Genomic DNA, 24,002 nt, shown 5'->3' with positions numbered 1-24,002 from the left:
CCTTTGTTGTTTTAGCACTAGTGTTACAGCTGTAGAGATGAGCCTGTAAGTATTCTTAGCAGGTAGCTAGGTGGCACCACCAGACAAGGTGATGCGTGATGGCCGGGGGCCCCGTGATGGGGCTATGCAATAATCTGGCTCATCACTACAACCCCAACGCTAGTGTTAAGTACTGAAGCAACAAAGGAAAACATGCACGTACAACAATGGCCTCTGTCACGCTTTATCACTGCCAGTACACCTGTATCGTAAGCGTATTCTAATTGATTAGTGCATGCGCTAGTGTCATATGAATTGTAAGGAAGAGCAGTACCAGCAGTTATAGCTCGATAGTGGTGTCTCCAGTGTTGCAAGAGATGGATAATGCCTGGATTATTGTTGAAAAGCTGTTTCCAGCTCAGTCCACCAGTTCAGTCCAGTCCGCGAGTCCAGTCCAGTCCGTGAAATAAAGTAGGCCGTTTACAACTGTTTATCAGATTTGCTTTGAAGGCTTGCCATTCAACCAGTTTATAGACAAATTGTAGCAGTATTCCTACTGGTTTATTGTGTGTTCATGTTGGTATGTCACTATGTGGAATATATTGAGTTATTACCTCGAATACTACAGAATTTTAAACTCTGCATATACGTTTCATCTTACGCATGCGTATATAGTAACGTGCAAAAATGTTTACATGCCATAGCTCGCTCCGCCCACTTTTCTGTCGTATGGGCGCTAGAATTCTGATTACATCTATACGAGTTGGAAGTTAGAATCAAGGTTTGTAGACACTTGGCTGACCACTACATTGTAAGTTTTTGTTGTCTTAAGGTACGTATTGATGTGCTGTGCTGGGCGCGAGGGCGTCCATGAATGAATCTAGTCGTAGATCTGGGTAATGAGAATGCTCATGAGAGCGTTTAGTACATCACACATACAAGCCTACTTTAATTTGTAGCTCATGATCTATCGAAGCTAATTTAATAGGTTTGTAATACCATCTCCTATAGGTTCTGTCACGGTGATCATGAGCCAGTCCGGCCCTATCCCATAATTGTACTAAGATTGCTTTCAGCTCTCTTGTATGTGTATGTACTACCTACTTTGACTAAACTCCGGGTACCATTCACACACTCTGTCTAGTTGAGAGTGGGATCAGCAATGACTGACCTAGTCTCGCATGGCCAGACCGCTTTTTTCTGTGTATTGGGTGGGGGAAAAAGGGTCTGGTGCAACTCCAATAACTGTTTACTTCTGAGCCGTCCCCAGACACTGGGGACGCTAATTGAATAACATTGGCCGCAAAGGAGGAGCCGGTGACGTCAGTAAGTAAACTCGAGATCTGTTTATCCTTTAAACGAATCTTAATTTGCTCCGATGTCTCTTTTATAGCGTCTTGAAAGTTCATCCTCATCGTGTAACAAGACTCACAACCGGAGCAGGAGTGTAGGAATACTTCATAGTTTTACTGACGTCATGGCACCTCCTTTGTGACCAATGTTATTCAATTAGCGTCCCCGGAATCTGGGGACGGCTCAGAAGTAAACAGCTATTGGAGTTGCACCAGACCCTTTTTTCCCCAGCCAATATATGGAAAAAAGCGGTCTGGCCACGCGAGACTATGACTGACTCTGTTGCTTGTAATAGAAATCATAATTTTGTCATATCAAAAATAGGTATTGAGTTTAAGAAACTAATAAAAATATGCTACTGTTTATGGAATTCCGCATTTTCACACACATTGAAAGGCTCTAAAACATGCTAAAATGCAACCTAGCCAGGAAACATTAATCATATTGATAGAGTCTTAAACAATACAGAACAACATCTTTATAAACACATTGAAAGGCTCTAAAACATGCTAAAATGAAACCTAGCCAGGAAAACTTAATCATTTTGATAGAGTCTTAAACAATACAGAACAACATCTTTATAAACACTTTAGCTTTCACGATGGTTTTCAGGATGACTCGGCCGTAAATTCCATACTTTAAACTGAAAGTAGACCCCAGGCAACTGCCTCTTCGTCCAATTCCTACGAAATATTAAAGGTTAATCAAATTATACGGTATTTCTGACCGTATTAGGTCATTTACCTGATTAGTTTAGAGTAAATTCCCATAGTCTTGGTAACGGTTGAATCCCACAATACATTGCGCATTGGAAAGATCAATGAATCAATGGCAGAAATCGTGTAAGAGCGGAGGTATCTACTGCTACTACAAACGTGAAATTCATTTGGAGTGTTCCCAAGTGTGAGTAACCAGCAGTCCGTATTAGTTGGTTAGCACTTCTGAATGTTGTGGCGTTTCGAAACTAATCTTTAATCACGGTCATTTTGCACCATTTTATGCATTTTACGTATCTTTTGGGGGCGTGTACTTTTCAGTTTTAAAGTATTAGTGTAGAGTTTCAATATTTTTTGTATGTTTAGTTTGAGGAGCACAATCAGCACATGTCTACATACAGGGCTAGATAGTAGTAACTTAGCTTTGTTGTGATGTTAGATTTGGGATCTGGGGCGGAGCTGTGCGTCAAGAGCAGCATGCAGTCCTTGTACAAGAACAAAAAGGTAAAAGAGTTACTTGTTAACCAAACACTAATACAGGTTAGCTTTCTTGTATCAGCAATCAATATGTAGGTGTGGCTCCACGTAATCCTAGGGACAGCAACACAGATGTCTTACTATTCAAGCAATTACACACACAGAATTAGTTCTCTGAATTTAGTTTGACTAATCCAGCAATCTTCCCTTATCAAAAATTTTAATTCTCTCCATCTACAGCCACTTTAGGAAAAGGTGTTTAATCCGACCATAAAGTACTACCCCTGGCAAGAGGACTAGACTAAGATTCCAGTCACATGCATTGTACTCTGTTCTCTAGTAACAATCTGCTGTAGTACAAACACTTACATTACCATCCTTGTCATTAAATCAGCTAAATCATCACCATAAGATCCTATCTGTATGAAACAGATGAGATCGATAGCCATTTTACATGGCCAAAATGTAATCCTGGTGACCTGTGATCTTTACCCTTAATGGACAGACCTGACATGTGAGGCGTACGGAGGTGCTCAAGTTGTCAGAAACTCTGGTATTATTTTATGCATTAGCTGTATACATATGAGGGTAAAAGTTATGCTCCAAGTTTTAAAAAAGTGGGTAAAATTTTTTGCATTCACAAAAACTTCAACTACGAAATAGATTCATGTAAAAAGAATAAGAACTACCATCTAAAAAGCTTAATCTATAATTTTTTTATAGCATTGTATTTTTGGGTACTGCATGCTCCACTTTGCCCTCCAGTTATCAACCGGTTTAGACGTGTTTAATGAAGAGGTGTGGTCACAAAAATGCACTGCATGTGCAAATCATCAGCCATTTTGTAGGGGAAAAGAAATGCTATGTCAACTACAGTAGACTAAAACCGTTAATAAACTTGGGCATGGAATATAATCAGTTACTTTTCAGAAACTAAAATTATTCGCATTCTGTACAGAAAAGTTACCCATTATTCTTTTTCAGCAAAGCCATGTACTGATAAGTATGACTATTTTGGGTAGCGATTAATTGATGCAGTAATACAGTGAGCAGAAATACTTCAAAAAATGTTTACCTCTATTGACTTCACTGATCATTTTGCCCTACACAAACCCAGATTGCGTTATGTAAAATTGATGTAATATAGTGCCATGCCTTCTCATTAAACCCATCTATAGTTGGTATACGCAGTTAACTTAATTTAAGCAGTTAACCGTATTTCATACTCTTTACTTCTGGTACTATTTTTGTATGTTACTACAAGCTACAGTACTTTACACAGTTGAAAATGAGTGACAGGTTATAGCTACATACTTTATGCACACTAAGACAAAGGCACCAACCACATGCTTGTGGTGGTAGTGTCAATTGCTTAATCCTAAAAGTGTGAGATACAAATGTACAAAAGATTTCTTGCTGGTTTTAAAATAAACCATTGTGCTAAAGGTACCATGTTGTTTATCCCTCACATTTGAAGCTCTACAATGGACTCATAATACTATTTGTGGTTGCTTTGATAAGTGATAGCATTTTAACACTCCTACTAACTTTATAAGGACTTGTGTGATTAGGACAAGAATCTAACAATATTTTAGATGCTGTATAACCTTTTTTATACAAATGTCAGTACTGTACATAATGTATATTAGCTACTTATGTATTTAAAATTATGTGTGCTGTATTAAATAAACTATCCACCTTAACATTTACTTCGAGAAGTTCCTTTCTTTATTGTACTGTACCTGACTAGTAATTATCACCTTCTCTTGTAACATGTGTTCTTAATGTGTTACTTCCTTGTGATTGATTTAGGAAGCCAAATATGTGGCATTACTGGGTATTCCTTTCTACACTACTCATCTTGGGTGAACATGGAGAGTCATTCACTAAAGAACATCTGCAGACATTTGAGATATCATCTTGCTGGTTCTCAAACAAGTCTCAACTGTTATATTACTGTAGTGAACCTGGAGAAAAATTCCCAACACAACCAATACTGAATGATAAGCTGAACACATATGAAACACTTGAGAAATTATGTGGTCACTACACAAGTGGTGAAGGTGAAAGTGAGCATGTGGCTATCCTATAAGTTCTTCTGCCTGCAGTTGTGGTAGGGGGATACCCACAAATATCTGTGGTTGTAATGTAATTAACTTTTAGCCAGCATGACAGATTTCTTTGTGTACCTGTTTGCAATTTTAGTCATGTTAAAGCTGATCCTTCTGCTCCAACATATGTTGTCTTCAACTTCAAAGTGTTTGCTAATTGCCAATAATCCTATTTAGATGCTATGAATACAGGGAAGTCCTTCACAGCTTCGAATACACCTGAACAGTACAAATAGAGGGTATCCATTTATGTCAGTAACAATTACTAGGTGCCATGTTTTTGAGGCAAAATTTAATATTACTATGCAAGAAAATGAAACTTTTTGCAATTGTGTACAGTTAAAGGAAAACCGCTATATTGAATGAGTTACTTATATTAGTAGTATAATCAATTCAAGAGTGAGAATAAAGGGGACTGGGTTAACTCTGTGGTACAAGTCAACAAACAGCTGGAGTTTAATGGCCTTGTTTCTTCCAGCTGCGAGTCAATATTGCTAAGCAACGAATAACATAACAAATGCACCACAACTTTCTTATTTTCATCATCGTTCTTCAGCTTGCTTTGCCTTATGCATTCACGAATGACTATACGGAGAATATTTAGTGTGACATCAAACGGGTACCCTCTATAGTCTCTCTTAATTCAGTAAAACTTCCATAGTCAGGTACCAGCATGAAGAAATAACCTCAGAGCTGTTCAAATGTCCAATACAGAAATCAGTACTTGCTAACCATTACATAGCCCATTATTCCAAATAGTTTCCTTTAAAGGATTTGAAGTTGGCCAAGCAGCTTTGACTGTTTAATACATAGGATTGGGCGATGGTGCTTTTGGACAATAGTAGATACTAACTAATGGTAACAATAGATGTTAACATTGTGATAGAAAAGATTCACTATAAATTACTTTAAACACTTGTGAGTGTATATTTTCAGGAGCCCATAAGTACTGATATTTTTCATCAAGAGTTAGTAATTAAGTGCATAGCTACAGTACTGCCCAAACGCAACGTCGCACTCGCTCGCATACGCAACTTTGCTCAAGATTTTAGAAATCGCTAATTAAGGGGCATGGCAACTGTTCCGCTTGCAATTCTCGTGAATGAAACAGCTGCCACATTGTCTCACGAGCGAAATAGTTGCCACACCCCTTAATAAGCAATTTTTAAAATCTCGAGCAAAGTTGCGTCTGCAAGCGAGTGCGACGTTGCACTTGGGCAGTACCGTACTAGTGGACTGTTAGTACAGTTATTCTCCATGTTAATTCTTGTTTTTATGTTTTATTGTAGAAACAGTCTGCTACCAGTTTTTCTTGCTGTTTTTCTACTCGAAAACAAATGGACTTTGTATGGCTGTTAGAACAAATGATACAAATGAAGCCACAATGTTCAACCAGAGAGACGTATCTATTCAGCTACTCATTGATAACATCAACCACCAATACTTTCCATACTGTGGCAAGTTTGAGTCTCTCTCAGTTGATAATTCATACACATTTAGTTGTACCATGGACCCCAGTGTTAGCAAGGCTGTAGTGACTGTCAAAGGATATGATACTATCATGAGAGATGAATGGAGTTCTACCTTTAAAATCATTGTAAAAGATGACTGCATTAAGAGTAAAGGTATTGAGTTATATCTTACACATGTTTGTCTTTAGTACAAACTATTTTATAGATGACTCTGAAGAAAGTTTTCATATTAGCAGAGGTAAGTGAAATGGTATGGCTATATATCAGGGTAACTTATTGTTTACTATGTATATTCTTAGAAATAATAGTGGGATTACTTTGTGTTTCTTTTGCCTTTGGATGTTGCACAACTTTATTCTTCGTTGGAATTTTATGCTACAGAAAAAGAATCGTTAAACGTATGTATAATTTACAAAATTTACTGTACTGTACACAATGTGTTTTATACCATAGTGGTAGTCCGTGGTGAAAAGGCCAAACATGACCTTGAATCTAGATTATTGGAATTGGATAGTAGTAGTGCAGTGGAGGCCACCACAACGTTTATAATATCCAAGTCACCAATTCCTACAGCCAGTAATGAAAGCCTGAATAGTGTTGCCAATGTGGAGGAGAAATCTCAACACCTACAAGATAACTCCACAGAAAATTCAGAGATCAGTTCTCTACCTAAAGCCAACGAGTATGTATTGTAGGAAATTTCCTATAGTGCTTTTAAAACCATTTTGTATATATATATATACAGTATATAATTTAGTTGTGTATGTATTAGTGGAGGTACGACGTATAATGGAAAAGAATTCTTAGCAGTATTGTAAGTGGGTCAGGATTATCTGGGTCATTTTGGTCACACATTTTTTGGGTCAAGTGGGTCTCTCCACTATATTGAACAATGGCTGTGTCTCCAATGTCTCCAATGCCTTTCAGTGATATAGACGTTTCAAAGTGTGTAATTCAGGGTTGTAAGTGGGTCAGTACTGCTACCTTGTTCACCTACTGGCCCGAATAATATTCCAGATGAGACCCGGATCTGACTCGGTTTATTAAATACAGAGGTGTGTGTCAAGCATTAGATTTATAAGTAAACAGTATAGGTTTGGGATCCAACTTGTTTACCTTTTCCTTTAGCAGATGAATAACTTATAAATGTAGGGGTAACTAGTGGAACTTGGAACGTGTGTTAGAGCTGGGCGATATACCAGTACGTATCGTAGGAGAAAATATTTTAATGATACCATTACCGTACCAGATGAATTTAGAAAATACCACTATACTGTCTAGAGTTGAATTATAACATCATCCCATTGTTTTACCAATGTGAAGATACTTTACTAAATTAAATGTGAAAGATATTCTTCCAGTTGCATTAAAGTCATTTTCACATATTTCATCAACTGTCTATCACATGCACTTTCCCAAAGAAAGTTAATTTGATATTTTTATAAATACAATCCATACTATGGTATGTATTTGTACCATGATATTTGTATACCATACCAGCTTTGATAAATCTCATACTGCCCAGCTCTAAAACAAGTAGCTACCAAAGAGGCACATAATCAACTATTGAAAAGTGGCCATGTAAGTCTACAGACAACTACAGCAACCTACTATTCCCATAAGCAGGAATGGTCCCCTTGTTTTATACGGTACCAGACTAGTTGACTACGAGCAGCAACACTCTCCATATATCCCTACAGAGAACAAAACACATTCCCAAATGGTGGATATAACTCCACGTAAGTATTTATAGCTGCTATTTCCGTCATCAATACAGCCTTTAAATTTGTAATCACATGATCTCATCCGGGTCTGTGGATAAAGGAATGCAGCCTCTGTGAAGATTTTTTAATAATCCAGTATTCGTGTGGGTATCACAGTAGCATTGTTTGCATGTGCAACATTTTAGTAGAAATTATGAAGATTGCATTTCTACTCTAGTGACTGCTTATACACTATTTCACTAGTAAAGCTCTTGATAATATGACAGAGAGTTTCCAATTGGTCATGTATGTAGAAATCAATCATGTAGGTTATAGTGTAAGAATAACTTCCTTGTTTTTAAACAATTCACATGAGCATGTTGTACCTCCCTTACACATGTATAGTTATAGTCAAGTGCTATAGTTTAAGAAAAAGTTTATAAAGATTCAAAAGTATAAAGCACTTAGTAATTGTTGCGTACACTATCAAAATTGATAGTAATGAGAAAGTAAGGCTTTAAACGTAGCTATATCATCTAGTGTAGATACAGTTGGTGCATAGATGTCTTTTGTTGATAAAACATATGCTTGTGACTGGATTTGCAAAAAGAGGTCTTCCACACACATCCAATTCTATGAACTTGGGAAACCATAACTTAGTGTTCAAGTAACATATGTGAGTGGGTCTGGGAAAACCGGTATTATCTCCCATATCAACAGATTTGGTTTTTCACCATTAACACAAAGCTACATGAATAAACTATCAAATTTCATTACCAAGACTTGAGTGGTCTGCTTTTGCTGGCTGCTTTTCCCAAGCACAGTGGCAATCCGTACAAGCGGTCTGGGTCCCTAATGGAGCTCTGGCCAGCCTAGGATTGGTCATATGTGGCAGTACAGCACCATGGTGTTGAATAAAGACCTCTGATGTAAATGTGCTTTGGATTTAGTCAGTTTTGAGACCTGCATGGCCCATAACTTGGCCTAATTCATCCCTATGCTTTCCTTTTTAATTTTTAAAACAGTCTCTTTCCCTCCTTCCGGGCCCCCGCCTACCTCCCTTTTTGGAGCTCGCCTGATACAGTCAACCTCAGTTAAATGGCGGGAAACTTAGCTGTTGGCTACTTGCACAGTGGATGCTCTGAAAGGTAAGGAATTGGTGTAAAACGTGTGAAAATTTGGTACACATAGCTTCAAACATTAGCAAATTACAACATACTAAATACTTCAAACCGGTGTTTCTCGATACTTTTAAATAGGCATTAAGACCAGTTTTCCCAGACTGGGTCACATTTTAACCTGAATTTTTGTTCATTCATAAAGCTATGTTGCTTCTCACCACTGACCAAATTTCAAGTCTCTATACCATTTTTCAACCTGAAGCTATCAGGGGCAGATCTAGAAATTTTTAGAGGGGGTTTCAGGTTCTCTGGAATTGCAACTTCAGTATAGTTGTAAGTCGAAGACCAAAAGAAAGGAAAAAAGAGAAAGGTCACTACCTGCTTTTGAACGTTGTGAGGGTGATTTCAAAGGCAAAAGTATGAAGTTTTGCCAATAGAAAAAGTCATAATTTAATGCAGTATGCATATGTATAACTCTTTGTAATTATTATCACCCAGACGAATCGTAGGGGCGCACGCTATTTCAGAGGGGGTTTCTGGAAACCCCAGAAACCCCACTAAAACTGCCACTGGTTGTGAATTGTCAAATTTGGTAAATTGGATGTGCGTGGAAAACCCCTTTTCACAAATCCGGTCACGATTATAGATTGATCACTTGACTAAAAAAATTATGCATGTGTTAAAATATATCTCAGCTTGATAATATTGTCCTTATGTGGGCTTTATTCATTGAAACGCTGGCATGGCTGTAAACAGTCAGTAATATTCTAACAGATCAGTCAGTCATTGTTCTGTTAAAGCATATTATTTAGAATGAACATGTACAGTATTTTGTGCCTATAATTTATTCTTTGTTGTCTTGTTCACAGCTTGTTATGGTTAATATACAATGATATAGTGCTATACATTTAGCAATATAATGACAACCAATATTTACATGTGTGCGTATGTATTATCATTGTCTTGTGTACATACAGGTGTTACATTTCTGGACCACCACCATGATACATAACATACTAGTATATATTAATAAATACTTACTGATGTACATTTACCTTTTGTACGACACTGTGTAGGTATAAGACTGTAATACGGTTGTTATTTATGACATTTAATTGTAACCAGATTTTGTATACATAAAAAATGCACATAAATATGTACTACACAGTTAAAAAAAGAATCTCAGCACGTAACTACGTACGTATGTAGCTATTTTGTGAATCAATCAGTGAAGTTCTGCTTGGATCTCTAAAAGCATTATACAGTGGAACCTGTCTTAGTAGCCACCTACCTGTCTTGGTGGCCACCTGTATAGAAAGGCCACCATAGAAAGGCCACCTTGCTAATCCTCATGGCCACCTGTATAAATGGCCACCTTGCTTAAGTATTAATAGTCAACTTTAAAATCCTCATGTTTGTACACTAATCCACCTGCCTAAAGTAGCCACCTGCTATTAAGAATTTTAACCTGAAGGTGCCTGGCTTAAACAGGTTTCAGTGCTGGCACATTCGATTATAATATAAACCTGACAGCAACTAATAATGTGATCAACTTTCTGACTTCCTGCTTCACGTGCTATCTGTAGCCTCCTCAGTTGTGGAGGGATGGTTATAAACATAACTTGTGATTGTATGAACACGTGTTGTGTGCAAATAAGTGAAAAAAGCAACAAATGCTGCTTATTATAATTAGAATAGCCAGCCATGTCAGTATTTGATTAAAGTGGGTGGAGCATTGTCACCAACACAAAACAGAAGAGAGGATATTTAATACTAGTACAACTATCAATTGAAAGTTTACATAATTATATACTTACCTGTTTACAACAACCTGAGTAAAAATAATGATGTAAACAGCTATAAATCAATAGTACATACATTAGCTATGTACCGCATGTATTGTATTTTTGGCTGAAGGTGACTGGTACAGAGTGTTCGCACTCAACCATGTGTATGCTGTTTTGCCATCTGTAGGATAATAAATGCGTGCAACTACAGTATTTAGTGGCCTTCTATAGAGGTGACCTTTATTGAGAGGGTCTTCCAAGTAAGGTTGCACTGTGGTCCATGTATGCATGTACATACAGGTATTTATAACAGAAAACTGCCATTACAGAATTCGAAGTTCAAAATGTTTTTGCAAAGCTGAATAAAAACACTTAATTTGTTCAACTGTGCTATTTTTGGGAATGGAAAGGTACAGAGAATTTTAAAGGACAAAATTGCTCATAACTCTACCATCCCATGAATTATTTTAAAAACTAATTGTTCATGAGATCCTCAGGAAATACTACACAAGGCTATGTTAAATATCCACTAATTAAAATACATATATTCTGGAATTGCTACTTTGAATGACAAAATGTCTAAGCACTTTGCCTCACATTGAATTGTGTTGTAAATCATGATAATTTTAAACTCTGTGCGAGCTAGACCTGAGACAAATAGCTATGTGACTGAATTTTGGAAAGTCAACCATAGCTATATATGGGTGCATTTGGCATCTAAACTATTTACAGGTTTTTGCAATTGAATTCGTCGCCTTTGCAATTGAATTCGTCCCCTTTGCAATTGAATTCGTCGGTATTGCAATTGAATTCGTCGGTATTGCAATTGAATTCGTCCCGTTTGCAATTGAATTCGTCGGTATTGCAATTGAATTCGTCCCGTTTGCAATTGAATTAGTCGGTTTTGCAATAAAATTCGTCGCGTTTGCATTACAATTCGTCATAAACAAAACGGCTCCAAGAAACCAACCCGTTCATTAAGAGATGAACTATTTATGCCTTGGAGAGTTACACTTGAGACACTAGAAGGTAATTGAAGCTGGTAGTACGCGAAGTTGATAGCTGTCTGACAAGTTAATTAGCTTGCTCGCGAGTGACCACACCCATCGCGAATGGCGCAGTAGAGTTTGGAATGTTGTTGGAGAGGCTGTAGAGAAAGAATTATTGCCTTATAAAGAGTTGTTTACTACTGTTGTACTTGAACAAGTTCTTGTAGCAGCTGCTACATCATGTTTTCATGTTTTCTCCAGCTGCCATTCTTGTTATGGACGAATTTAACTGCAAAAGCGACGAATTCAATTGCAAAAGCGACGAATTCAATTGCAAACGGGACGAATTCAATTGCAAAACCGACGAATTCAATTGCAAACGGGACGAATTCAATTGCAAACGGGACGAATTCAATTGCAAAAGCGACGAACTCAATTGCAAACGGGACGAATTCAATTGCAAAGTCGCCAAATTCAATTGCAAAAACCTGTAATGATCAAATAACACAATGTACTGTGTAAATCTACTGGTTAATGGTTGTAAGCCAATCTCAATGTTTTAAAAATATCAAAATACTTTTTAAAACTGTACCCTCCTCTTATGAAAACTCTAATTATTTCATAGTGCCCGTATGGGTGATTTTCCAAAATTTGCGATTGGTCATGATCACATACTACACTCAAAAGTCTGCCTGAGATGCAGAAATTATCACTTATTATGCTCTCCAAGCATTCCCATTATGCTTATCTTGCACGGTGAATGCTCTATTAGAGTATTTTACTACAAAGTGATTGATTGATTGATTGATTTATAAAGCTTCTGACAGTCGGCATGGCCGTTCTTCCCTGATTGGAGCTAGTTACATACATACATGCAATGATACATATATATATATATATATATATATATATATATATATATATATATACATTATGCATCCATACATGCATATAATATACACATACACAATATTACAGACAAAATACAATGTCTTAAATTATATGTAAGCAAACACAATAACCCAAATTAGCTACTTTGTTACAAGACTGATAAAAGGTATAGGTTCACATACTCTCTTTAAAATCATTAAATTGTACATAATCCTTAAGGTCTGCTGGTAAGGAGTTCCAATACTGCGTACCTCTGTTGCGAAAAAATGACTGAGCAATTGTAAATGACAAGTGACATCTCAAAGATTGCGCAAAATTTTCCTTAGTTCTAGTATGGTACTTAGATAACTTGCCAAATTGAATTGGAGGTTCAATTGGTATGCCTCGTCCATAATCGTGATGATATTGGTAAAATGTTATACATACAGCGTGGTACTTAACTAGTTGTGAAAAAGGTAACCATTTTGCACCACGATAGTGGACTGTAACATGATCAAAACACTGTGAATGATACGATAATCTAATAGCCCTGTTCTAAAAACGTTGTAATCTTTGAAGTGATCATGATTGTCATTTAACTGATGGCCCCCAGACAGACAGAGCATAAGCTAAATGTGAAAAAATCAGACTATCAATTAGTAACTTGGTAATATTATGGTTAAGAACCTTACCATGTGACTTAATAAGATGTAAATAATATGATTTTCTTACATACATTAGAGACTTGATGATCCCATGACAAATGACTATCAAAAACAAGGCTCAGATACTTTTGTTTCTCAGTAGTTTGTAAACTAACATCATAAAGATATTCAGATATGGCTGCTGCTTCTTCTGCCTACCAATATGAAACCATAAACCCGAGACTTCTGTACATTCAATAACATTCTATGCTTAACCAACCAGTCATGTATCAAAGTTAGTTGTTGATCATCACATTTGCAGCCACAGCTTCTGGAGTGGACCCAGTGCATACAAGAGTAGTATGATCTGCATATTGTAATATTAAACCGCCATTAACTACAGAAGGCAGTGTATTTACAAATGTAGTGGCCCTAAAGCACTTCCTTGAGGAATTCCGGCCTTCAAGTCTGTGCCCAAGATGAAAACTGTTGATTAGATTTCACATGGTGAGTTCTATTAGATAAATAATCCTGCTCAGTTAATACAGCATTAGACAGTCCTAAACTTGATAATTGAGTCAGCAAGATGCAGTGATCAAGGGAGTCAAATGCTTTCTTTAAATCCAAAAATGCTGCACAAACAGACTTCTTGTTATCCAAGTGGTGAACAAAAGAATCAACTGCAACCATTAAAATGTCTTCAGTACTTTAGCCATACCTATAGGTGCTTTGATGAGGATGGAGCAATTGATGATCTTCTAAATATGATGATAACTGTGCTGACACAATTTTCTCCATAATTTTGGCCAAGACAGATACAACAGAAATTGGCCTGTAATTTGATGGATCATCCAAGTTACCCCCTTTGTGGACAGGAGTAATATGGGATTGCTTCCATTCTTGTGGACTAATACGATATACCTTGTTGTAAGGACAAATTATATAGGTGAGTAAGACTGTTAGAGGTACAGCAATTTCAACTGCAATCTCCTTTAAGCACCGTGCTGACAATCTATCTGGACCAGTGGATTTTTGAATATCTAGAGATGATAAAAGCTTAAATACAGTATCCACAGGAATCTCATTAAAAGAAAAACTAGTGTCAGTATCATCAGTAGGAAATGAAAAACTGCTAGTAGGCTGATGAGAGGGGGTAACAGCAACATTTTGAAAAAAATTGTTTAGCACATCAGAAGAAATACTAATATTAGTTCTTGTTGGTGAAGTAGATCTATTAAGAACACCATTAATACGAGACCACAATTCAGCAGCAAATGCTGGCTGAGATTTGGCCCGAAGAGATGAACTTTGTAAATAATCTTGACGAATAACAGATTTTAGTTCATTTCTTTATTGCTTATAGATAATTTGGTCACTTTCTACATTTGATCGTTGTGCTTTCCTTTTTGCCTTATGTTTCAATTTGATTAAATCTGAAATTTGTTTTGAAAACCATGTTGTGAGTCTTTTAGATTTTCTAGAACAAACCTTACGGAGAGGAAGAAAATGGTCTAGACACTCCTCCAAAATTGTATGAAAAAATTCCCACTGGTCATTAATGTCATCAAACACATACATGATATCCCATGGTACATTTATTTATTTATTTGTAATGTACAGAACTCAGAATTGAGTATATGATACATGTAAACATTCAGGTGATTAGTTAAATAAGTAATTTTCTAAAAGTGCTTTGAAGCCGGTCTGGTGATGTAACAACATGTTCTGGGAGGGTGTTCCAAAGTCAGATGGTCGAGGGAAAGAAGGAGTGTAGGTACGTGTTAGTTCTGGCTGCCAGGTGTATGAATCTCACACTGTGACCGTGGGTGGTTGTAGACGATTGGATAAGATGGTCATGTGGTACTGATATAAGATTATTTATTTATAATTTTGTAAAACATATGTAACTTGGCTTGATTTCTTCTGAGCTCTAAAGTTGGCCGGTTCAGATGGTTTAGCATTGATGTTACACTAGCTGTTCGGTTGAAGTTGCTATGCACAAACCTTGCTCAGTGACGTTGGACCATTTCAATTCTATTTAATAATATATTTCCAAGAGACCAGACAGTTGAAGCATACTCAAGTGTAGGACAGATGTAAGTAGTGTAGCAAGCTGACTTGACGGATGGTTGGCACTATTAATTTTTAAGTTTCTTTGCAAGAAGGCTCTAGTTGAATTGGCTTTGTTGGTTATCTTGTTAATGTGTTCAGTCCATGAGAGATTGTTTGTAATAGTAACACCGAGGTATTTTGCACTATTGCTTTGTTCAATAACTGAGTCACAGATTGAATATCTTGATGGTAGTGGATGTGTCTTACGGGTGATAGTTAAATGCATATATTTGAAAAGATTAAAACTCATTAGCCATTTCTTTGCCCATTTAGATAAGATGTCCAAGTCTCTTTGTAACGTTGCTATGTCTTCAGGTGTGTGAATAATTCTATAAACTAAAGTGTCATCTGCATACAGCTTAACATTGGATGAAACAGAGGAAGGGAGATCATTGATATATAGTAAGAACAAGAGAGACCCCAGGACAGAGCCCTGGGGAACACCTGACAGTACATCAACTGAGCTACTAGTAACATTATTCAGTACAACCTTTTGTGTTCTATTTGTGAGAAAGTCTTTGATCCATTCAAGTACCAAGTCTTGAATTCCATAATGTGCAAGCTTTACAAACAGGTGCTGATGTGGTACTTTGTCGAAGGCTTTGGAGAAGTCTAGTAATATGACATCGATTTGTTCTTGAGAGTCAATAATGTAGCTATGATGTGAAAAATCTTCAATAGTGGTGAGTAGTTGGCTTTCACATGAGTGGTGTTTTCTAAATCCATGCTGGTAACTAGAGAGTATGTTGTGAGTAGTGAGATGCTTACATATGTGACTGTAAATGATGTGTTTGAAAATCTTACAAGGGATACATGTCAGTGAGATCGGGTGGTAGTTAGATGGATTTGAGTACGTTTTTTTTTTTAGTGATCATGGAGGATTATTTATTAAGATACTAAGATATACAAACGCTACAACCTCCTATTGATATAGCAGGATTTGAGTACGTACATAACACAATTCATCCCACTGACAATTTCTAAAGGAACAAACATAAGGCCACTCCAAATAAATTCTCTGTTTCCCGTCCACCGCCCGCCCCACATCTGGTTACTGTCAGCTCTTAATATTCCATTATTCCGTATTCTTCCATTATTTTCCAGTTATTCTTGCATTCTGTACAGGCTCAGTCACCTCAGTGTCAGCTAACATCTGGGAATGGAATTCACTGCCACCACATCTAATTGAACTGAACACTCTAGCTACATTTTCAAACTTGATCGAACAGCACTTATAATTTGTAATTGTTTGGGCTTAATCAGCTTTGCTGTCTGCCCCCCCCCCCCCCAAAAAAAAAACATGTCAGTAGTCGGCACAAATTCACGTTTGTGTTATTTTTGCAAATTAAAAAGGAAGGAACAAGCTTAAGCATGCTTTAATGCAGCATTTTATGGTTGTGCCAGGAAAATAATGGCTTGAAAAGCTGCTAATCTTATAATGGAAATCAGAACCGCCCGCCCGCATGCAAATAAGCCTGAGTCCAGGACGGGAAACAGATAATTTATTTGGAGTGGCCTAATGTACTCTTGGAAGGTTCCTGTTAACAAAGTAATCTAAATTCACAATCTGTCAGTACTCTGTGATCACTAAGACCACATGTTTGAATAGACATTAGCTTGGAGATATTAGTGATTGTTCTACCAGAGATTATCGATTGCAGTTTAAGGAATTAAGCTCCATAGAGTGCTGGAATAGCAGTCAGCATTACTGTTATACAATTGGAAATTATCTATTGATCGTACGCATGCGTACATAGCAACGTGCAAAATGTTTACATGCCATCCGATCACTCAGTCCGCCCACTTTTCTGTCATCGAGCGCTAGAAATCTGTTTCGGTTTATACGGCGGGTGGAAGCAGGGTTTATCGAGGTTTGTAGACACTTGGGCTGACAACTACGTGGTAAGTTAAGTGTTGTCTTAATTGTGTCATAGACAGTAGAATATAGCTATCTATGATTGTGTCTGTTTATATGTAAATACACACACGGCCAGGAGTTTTATACATTCGGTGCTTATAAGCTCAGTCCTGCTCGAGCTCCTGATAATACCTAGATTATATGCGTATTGCCTGTACTATATTAATCTATATGCTGTTATGAGCCATGATTAGTTACACGGAGTTGGCTTTCGAATCATAACTCAGTGGTTTGTAATCCGATTCTTCTGTACTACTGCAAGAACTTTCTATGAAGATTATTCCAGCTATACACTGATTTTCAGCTCATTGCTCTAAGCGGTTTGCCTAGTAGGCGTAAAAACCAACACTTTTTTATTAATAAAAATCGATCGCGTAATTGTGACACAGGTTGGGTTTTGTATCACATCTCCATGGTCTTTATCTCGATTCCTTTCAAACCACCAAAAGGCACTCCTACGATGGTTACTCCATCTACATAGCTAGGGTCCGCAATGCGAAAAATCGATATCCTCCAATCAACTACCTAACTATTGTCATGTGTTAGGCTAAGTGTAACTTGAATAACACCAGCGTGGCAGCCAAGTTTGTCACTTTCTTCTGGTAGAAAACGATACAAATGTCTTGAAATCACGTGATTTTTCGTTGCAGCAGTTCGTAGGGTTCTTCGTATGCCACAATATTCACTCTCAACATTGTTCAAGTAGTCTATCATCAACTCAAAGTATTGGTGGTTTGATGTTATTGGTCAGTTTCCGGTGGCAGCACGATCTGTGCAGCTTTTTGGCGACAGACAAAATGTTTCTTGCTCTGGAGCACAGGACAAGCAGAGCTGCAACTGCGCCGTGGGTCAGCAATGACCAGTACTAAGTAAAGTACCTGCATGCGGAGTATGGTTATAATTGAAGCTTGTTAGCCATCTGGCTGAGCCATCTATATGCTGAAATTCGGCCAAAATGACACGATTTTTGCAAACAAATACAAGAATGGTTAATACATCAGTGAGACAGTCTCCAACAGCAAGGATACGAAGCTTATAAACACCTAACAATACGGCTATCTCGCCCAGTAAACGCAAAGAGCAATCCAATGCATGAAATAGGCACTCACGTGATCGATATTCAAATCTCGGAAAATACAACCATAATCTATTCCAATGACATTAAAATCACTTGGAATCAAGTGACAATCAGTTTGTGTGCATTAGGTTCAACATCTCAATTAGCCCAGTAGTCTGAGACTCTCCCTATGATGCCATCGCAGCATAAAACACACCTGCACTGGCCCAGACTACGCCTGAGTGAACAATTAACACAAATATTTACAAAAGGAGCACACTGCATGGTTCCTATTCAGAAATGAAAGTGATTTCATGGGCATTTCCGTGATTTGAATTTCGATCACGTGAGTGCCTACTTTTCATGCATTAGATTGCTCTATGCGTTTACTGGGCGAGATAGTCGTATTGTTAGGTGTTTATAAGCTTCGTATCCTTGCTGTTGGAGACTGTCTCACTGATGTATCAACCATTCTGGTATTTGTTTGCAAAAATCGCACCATTTTGGCCGAATTTCAGCATATAGATGGCTCAGCCAGATGGCTAACAAGCTTCAATTATAACCATATTCCGCATGCAGGTACTTTACCTAGTACTGGTCATTGCTGACCCGCGGCGCAGTTGCTGCTCTGCTTGTCCTGTGCTCCAGAGCAAGAAACATTTTGTCTGTCGCCAAAAAGCTGCACAGATCGTGCTGCCACCAGAAACTGACCAATAAAATCAAACCACCAATACTTTGAGTTGATGATAGACTACTTGAACAATGTTGAGAGTGAATATTGTGGCATACGAAGAACCCTACGAACTGCTGCAACGAAAAATCACGTGATTTTAAGACATTTGTATCGTTTTCTACCAGAAGAAAGTGACAAACTTGGCTGCCACGCTGGTGTTATTCAAGTTACACTTAGCCTAACACATGACAATAGTTAGGTAGTTGATTGGAGGATATCGATTTTTCGCATTGCGGACCCTAACATAGCTAACAATTTTCAACTCATTCCATAAAGGGGATGGGGTAAAACCGGGACGGGGACAGGGACGGGGACGGGGACAATAGGAGTAAAACCGGGATGGGGACGGGGAAAATAAGGGTAAAACCGGGACGGGGACGGGGACGGCCAACAGGAGTAAAACCGGGACGAGGACAGCCGAGGTATAGGGACCACTGCTAGAGTAAGCGATTTTCTCTGAAGGGATTGAATCTTGGATTGGATATAAGTTATGTATGGCTAAGCAAAAATATCAAGTAGCTTTGAGGTAATTTAATCTTTAAACCGTCACTTAAGGTTTGAGAGATTTTGACGTCCTTATAAGCTAGTGCATGGCTTAGCTAAGAAAAAATCAAGTAGCTTTCTCGAGTAACTTTTGAACTACCGTATAAGGTTAGAGAGATTTTGACATCCTCAGCTAGCTATATAAACCCAGACCTCACACTAAGACACTCTTCAGTGGTTTTTCAAATGGATTGTGAAGTGGAAGATCAAATCATTTCGTGCCCAGATTGTAATTATTGTCTTTGTGCATACAAGATCCCCGGGAAGCCTGCACAGTATTAAAAATTACTTTCTAGCGATTTGAATGTAGCTCTGGACTATAACCAAGTTGTAGATCACTTGGAGAATTCTGACTCAACGTATAAGGAGTACATCAACACTTTGGATGCTAATTCTTCCATCCAACCTAAAGGAGGGACAGTGTTCCTAGGTCTATAGATGTAGCACAGTGGGAAGTCAAGAAAAAGAAGCTAAGGCAAGTGGAATTATTTAGCTCAAGCTGCTGTGTATGCTGAAAATTAGTTTACTCATATGCTAGGCAAGAATTCATAATATAGTAGTGGGGGAGAGTGTCTAACTGAAATACTTCCATGGAACACACTGCATGTGTTAAGTTACACCTGAGTCTGATCAAAGAATAAAGACTTGACCTTATCAGCACCAATTAATGTTAATCAAATGTTCTCTATCACCAGTGGAGGTAGTTTTCTGTTTATATCCACAGGTATTTTCATGCAGGATAATATAGCTATATACTTAGTAATATATAAGGTCATAAGCGGATCTGAGCGGATCTGAGGGTGGTGCAAGGGGTGCTGTGCCCCCCTGGGACCTACAGCACTATATTGATACCAGAAACTGGAATCATGCATTCATACTGTTCAAAAGTAGAGAAAACTAATGGACAAATAGAAGACAACAGTTATAAGTACATTTTACAGTTATACTGTACATTGTAAAGAAAGTAAGACAAATAAGTTTGATTTTTGTGCTAAGCTAAGATCGAGATATTCTAATAGCAGCAGTCACTACTCTAATAGAACAGTCACAATTCTATTGTCATTATAACAATACTATAGCTGTACCTTATTCTTAGATTTAGTACACTTTTACCATCAAACAGGTTTTTATCTCAAATAGGCTAACTAATCTTTATATGCGTTGCAAGCATCACACTTTGTTAGCTAAATGTTATCAAAAATGCTCCAAATTCAAACCTATAGGAGGTCTAATTTTTAATATTTTCTCTAACTAACAGTCTTAACAACTGTATTGTCTATCATTCATCCAGCCATACTGAATAAAGTTATGCAACTAAATATAACTTGTGTACTAGAATTCCTCTTAGTGGAATAAACACTGTTGTATACTAAAACTCCTTGCCCCTCCTTGGCCGCCTCCTAGATCTGCATATGTATAAGATTCGCCACTAGCCTAGCTATACTGATAAGACAAATGATGACATGATAAACACTGAAATAATTATAGGATTAGCTATTTAAGACACTAAAAATCATGAATTAAAAATGAAGCTCAGTACCTATACAGCATAATAAAACAAATGCTAAGAAAAATCATAGACATATACAATGTGTGTGCATGCAAAACATAGAGTTATTATCTACAAAAGTGTAACTGATTAGCATGTGAACAGTTGAAATTTTCAACTTTGTGGTCATGTTAGAGAAATATTTTACAAATGACTGTTGTTTGTTGACTTCAGGGACGTCCATGCCACAATATCTTGATAGAATAATGATGAGTAACAATGACAATTAAGTTATTGATTTCTTTGAGGCCGGTTGATTCTATGCTGATCAGAATTACCCATGGACTTTTATTGGTAAACAGGCATGACAAAACTTTTGATTTACCTTTGCATTCATAAAACTGATTTCTTATTATACTGTTTGCTATACAGGCAGTAGCAGCAATTCAATCAGCAATGATATATTTTGCCTTTCAAGGTGGTGTGCTGGGAAATTCAGTTCCACAATAAGCCAAGACAGGGCCTGGGATGGGAAATATGATCCATCAATCCAAGGAGTCAAGCAAAAACAATGAAGTTTAACTTCATCCATCTCAGACTGATAAAGATCCTCTGTGGAGGAAGAAAGATCAAATATTTTATTATTGGCTTCTTTCAAAGAAAGGAAATTGTATGCGGCATTTTTGTAGCTGCTTCGTTGTCCAATTCAATATTGGCCAGGTCTAGGTGTTCATCCATACAAGCTATACAATTAGCAGCACTGCTGTAATGATATCTGCATAATCAGTGTTAAAGCACTGGACTGATGTGTGATAAGCAAGAGCTAACTGAACTAATGTGTGGACAGAAATTCCAGCATGATAGTAAAGCTCCATTCTGACAGGCTTATTGTATGCTGAAAATACCTGTGGATATAAACAGAAAACTACCTCCACTGGTGATAGAGAACATTTGATTAGCATTAATTGGTGCTGATAAGGTCAAGTCTTTATTCTTTGATCAGACTCAGGTGTAACTTAACACATGCAGTGTGTTCCATGGAAGTATTTCAGTTAGACACTCTCCCCCACTACTATATTATGAATTCTTGCCTAGCATATGAGTAAACTAATTTTCAGCATGCACAGCAGCTTGAGCTAAATAATTCCACTTGCCTTAGCTTCTTTTTCTTGACTTCCCACTGTGCTACATCTATAGACCTAGGAACACTGTCCCTCCTTTAGGTTGGATGGAAGAATTAGCATCCAAAGTGTTGATGTACTCCTTATACGTTGAGTCAGAATTCTCCAAGTGATCTACAACTTGGTTATAGTCCAGAGCTACATTCAAATCGCTAGAAAGTAATTTTTAATACTGTGCAGGCTTCCCGGGGATCTTGTATGCACAAAGACAATAATTACAATCTGGGCACGAAATGATTTGATCTTCCACTTCACAATCCATTTGAAAAACCACTGAAGAGTGTCTTAGTGTGAGGTCTGGGTTTATATAGCTAGCTGAGGATGTCAAAATCTCTCTAACCTTATACGGTAGTTCAAAGGTTACTCGAGAAAGCTACTTGATTTTTTCTTAGCTAAGCCATGCACTAGCTTATAAGGACGTCAAAATCTCTCAAACCTTAAGTGACGGTTTAAAGATTAAATTACCTCAAAGCTACTTGATATTTTTGCTTAGCCATACATAACTTATATCCAATCCAAGATTCAATCCCTTCAGAGAAAATCGCTTACTCCAGCAGTGGTCCCTATACCTCGGCTGTCCTCGTCCCGGTTTTACTCCTGTTGGCCGTCCCCGTCCCCGTCCCGGTTTTACCCTTATTTTCCCCGTCCCCGTCCCGGTTTTACCCCTATTGTCCCCGTCCCCATCCCTGTCCCCGTCCCGGTTTTACCCCTATTGTCCCCGTCCCCATCCCTGTCCCCGTCCCGGTTTTACCCCATCCCTAAAGCGGTTTACCCTGTAGGCGTGACAACAAATCGATCTTGTTTTACGTGAATAATCGGTCATAAATCCTGAACCATTCATCGGATTTGCACCAAATGTGATACTATCATTCGCCTTTGGATTCCCTTTCTGTGTGCCAAATTTCAAGGCGATCGGGATACGCGTTTGCGTTTTATAGCAATTTTTGTAAGTGCGTGAAAAGACGAAGAAAAACATCGAAACTTTGCAGCTCGTATCTCGGAAATGGCTGGAGCCATTTCCTTGAAATGTGGAATGTAGACTCCCCTGGCTGGCGGGAAACTGTATAGCAAGTTTGGTTCCAATCGGATAAGGGATCACCGAGATACAAAGGTGCGAAAATGACGTTTTCTTTCTTCCTGTCAATATACCCACGGTGTGGCGCGCCGGATTCTTGGGCCGCACGACACACAATCGTGTGTCTTGATATTATGAGCTCTTGATGCAACTAAATGATCTACTCGAGGTCCTGAGTTTGGACTACATTTGAATCTGACCAAGTGTGAATTATTTTGGCCTTCTGGAGACTTCTTTCCCAATCTCCCAACTGACATCAAGCGAGCCACAAGTTTGGAACTGCTGGGTTCTCCTCTTTGGGGTGATGACATTTTCTTTAATGATTTTCTTTCTTCTCGAAAGTAGCATTAACTCAGGAGAAACTTTCTCTGTTAGATGACCCTCAGGTAGAGCTCCATCTTTTACGTAGTTGCCTCAGTAGTTGTAAAATTATTCACCTCCTTCGCACTGTGCCTTTCACCATCCTGAAACCCTTTCTGCTTCAAGTTGATCATAATCTTCGTTCCTGCCTTGGTAGGATTATGCAGTGCAGTCTTTTCGACACTTCTTGGAGACAGGCATCTTTGCCATTTCGATTAGGAGGCCTGGGGTTACGTGAATCTGCTTTCTCTGCTTCACCTGCATTTTTGGGTTCATGTAACAGTGTTCGTGAATTAGACTCCACCCTTCTTT

The 24,002-nt window shown here is 38.0% G+C and overlaps 2 protein-coding genes across 4 annotated transcripts in view; both read left to right on the top strand.

Moving 5' to 3' along the window:
- Nucleotides 1-666: 666 nt before the first annotated feature.
- On the top strand, nucleotides 667-10,127 carry LOC136239821 (uncharacterized). 2 transcript variants are annotated; one of them, XM_066030580.1, is made up of 7 exons: nucleotides 667-790; nucleotides 4,338-4,588; nucleotides 5,926-6,261; nucleotides 6,314-6,346; nucleotides 6,408-6,506; nucleotides 6,562-6,790; nucleotides 9,910-10,127. In XM_066030580.1, the coding sequence occupies exons 2-7, from the start codon at nucleotides 4,348-4,350 to the stop codon at nucleotides 9,935-9,937; spliced, it is 966 nt and encodes a 321-aa protein (XP_065886652.1). In that variant the 5' UTR covers nucleotides 667-790; nucleotides 4,338-4,347; the 3' UTR covers nucleotides 9,938-10,127. The 2 variants fall into 2 exon arrangements, with proteins under 2 accessions (XP_065886652.1, XP_065886646.1); XM_066030574.1 differs by having other exon boundaries at nucleotides 4,338-4,594.
- A 6,957-nt stretch (nucleotides 10,128-17,084) lies between these two features.
- The window catches only part of LOC136239797 (uncharacterized), an 81,286-nt gene continuing 74,368 nt past the window's right edge, over nucleotides 17,085-24,002 (top strand). The window contains exon 1 of one of the 2 annotated variants that reach the window (XM_066030552.1): nucleotides 17,085-17,236. In XM_066030552.1, coding sequence (XP_065886624.1) covers nucleotides 17,111-17,236 — 126 coding nt within the window. In that variant the 5' untranslated portion in view covers nucleotides 17,085-17,110. The remainder of the gene's footprint in view (nucleotides 17,237-24,002) is intronic. The other variant, XR_010693606.1, reaches the window with a different exon arrangement.

The sequence above is a fragment of the Dysidea avara genome, chromosome 1 (assembly GCF_963678975.1).
Source record: "Dysidea avara chromosome 1, odDysAvar1.4, whole genome shotgun sequence".
Taxonomy (NCBI): Eukaryota; Metazoa; Porifera; class Demospongiae; order Dictyoceratida; family Dysideidae; genus Dysidea; species Dysidea avara.
The sequence above is the reverse complement of the archived record's forward strand: the minus strand, read 5'-3'. Positions and strand labels throughout refer to the sequence as shown.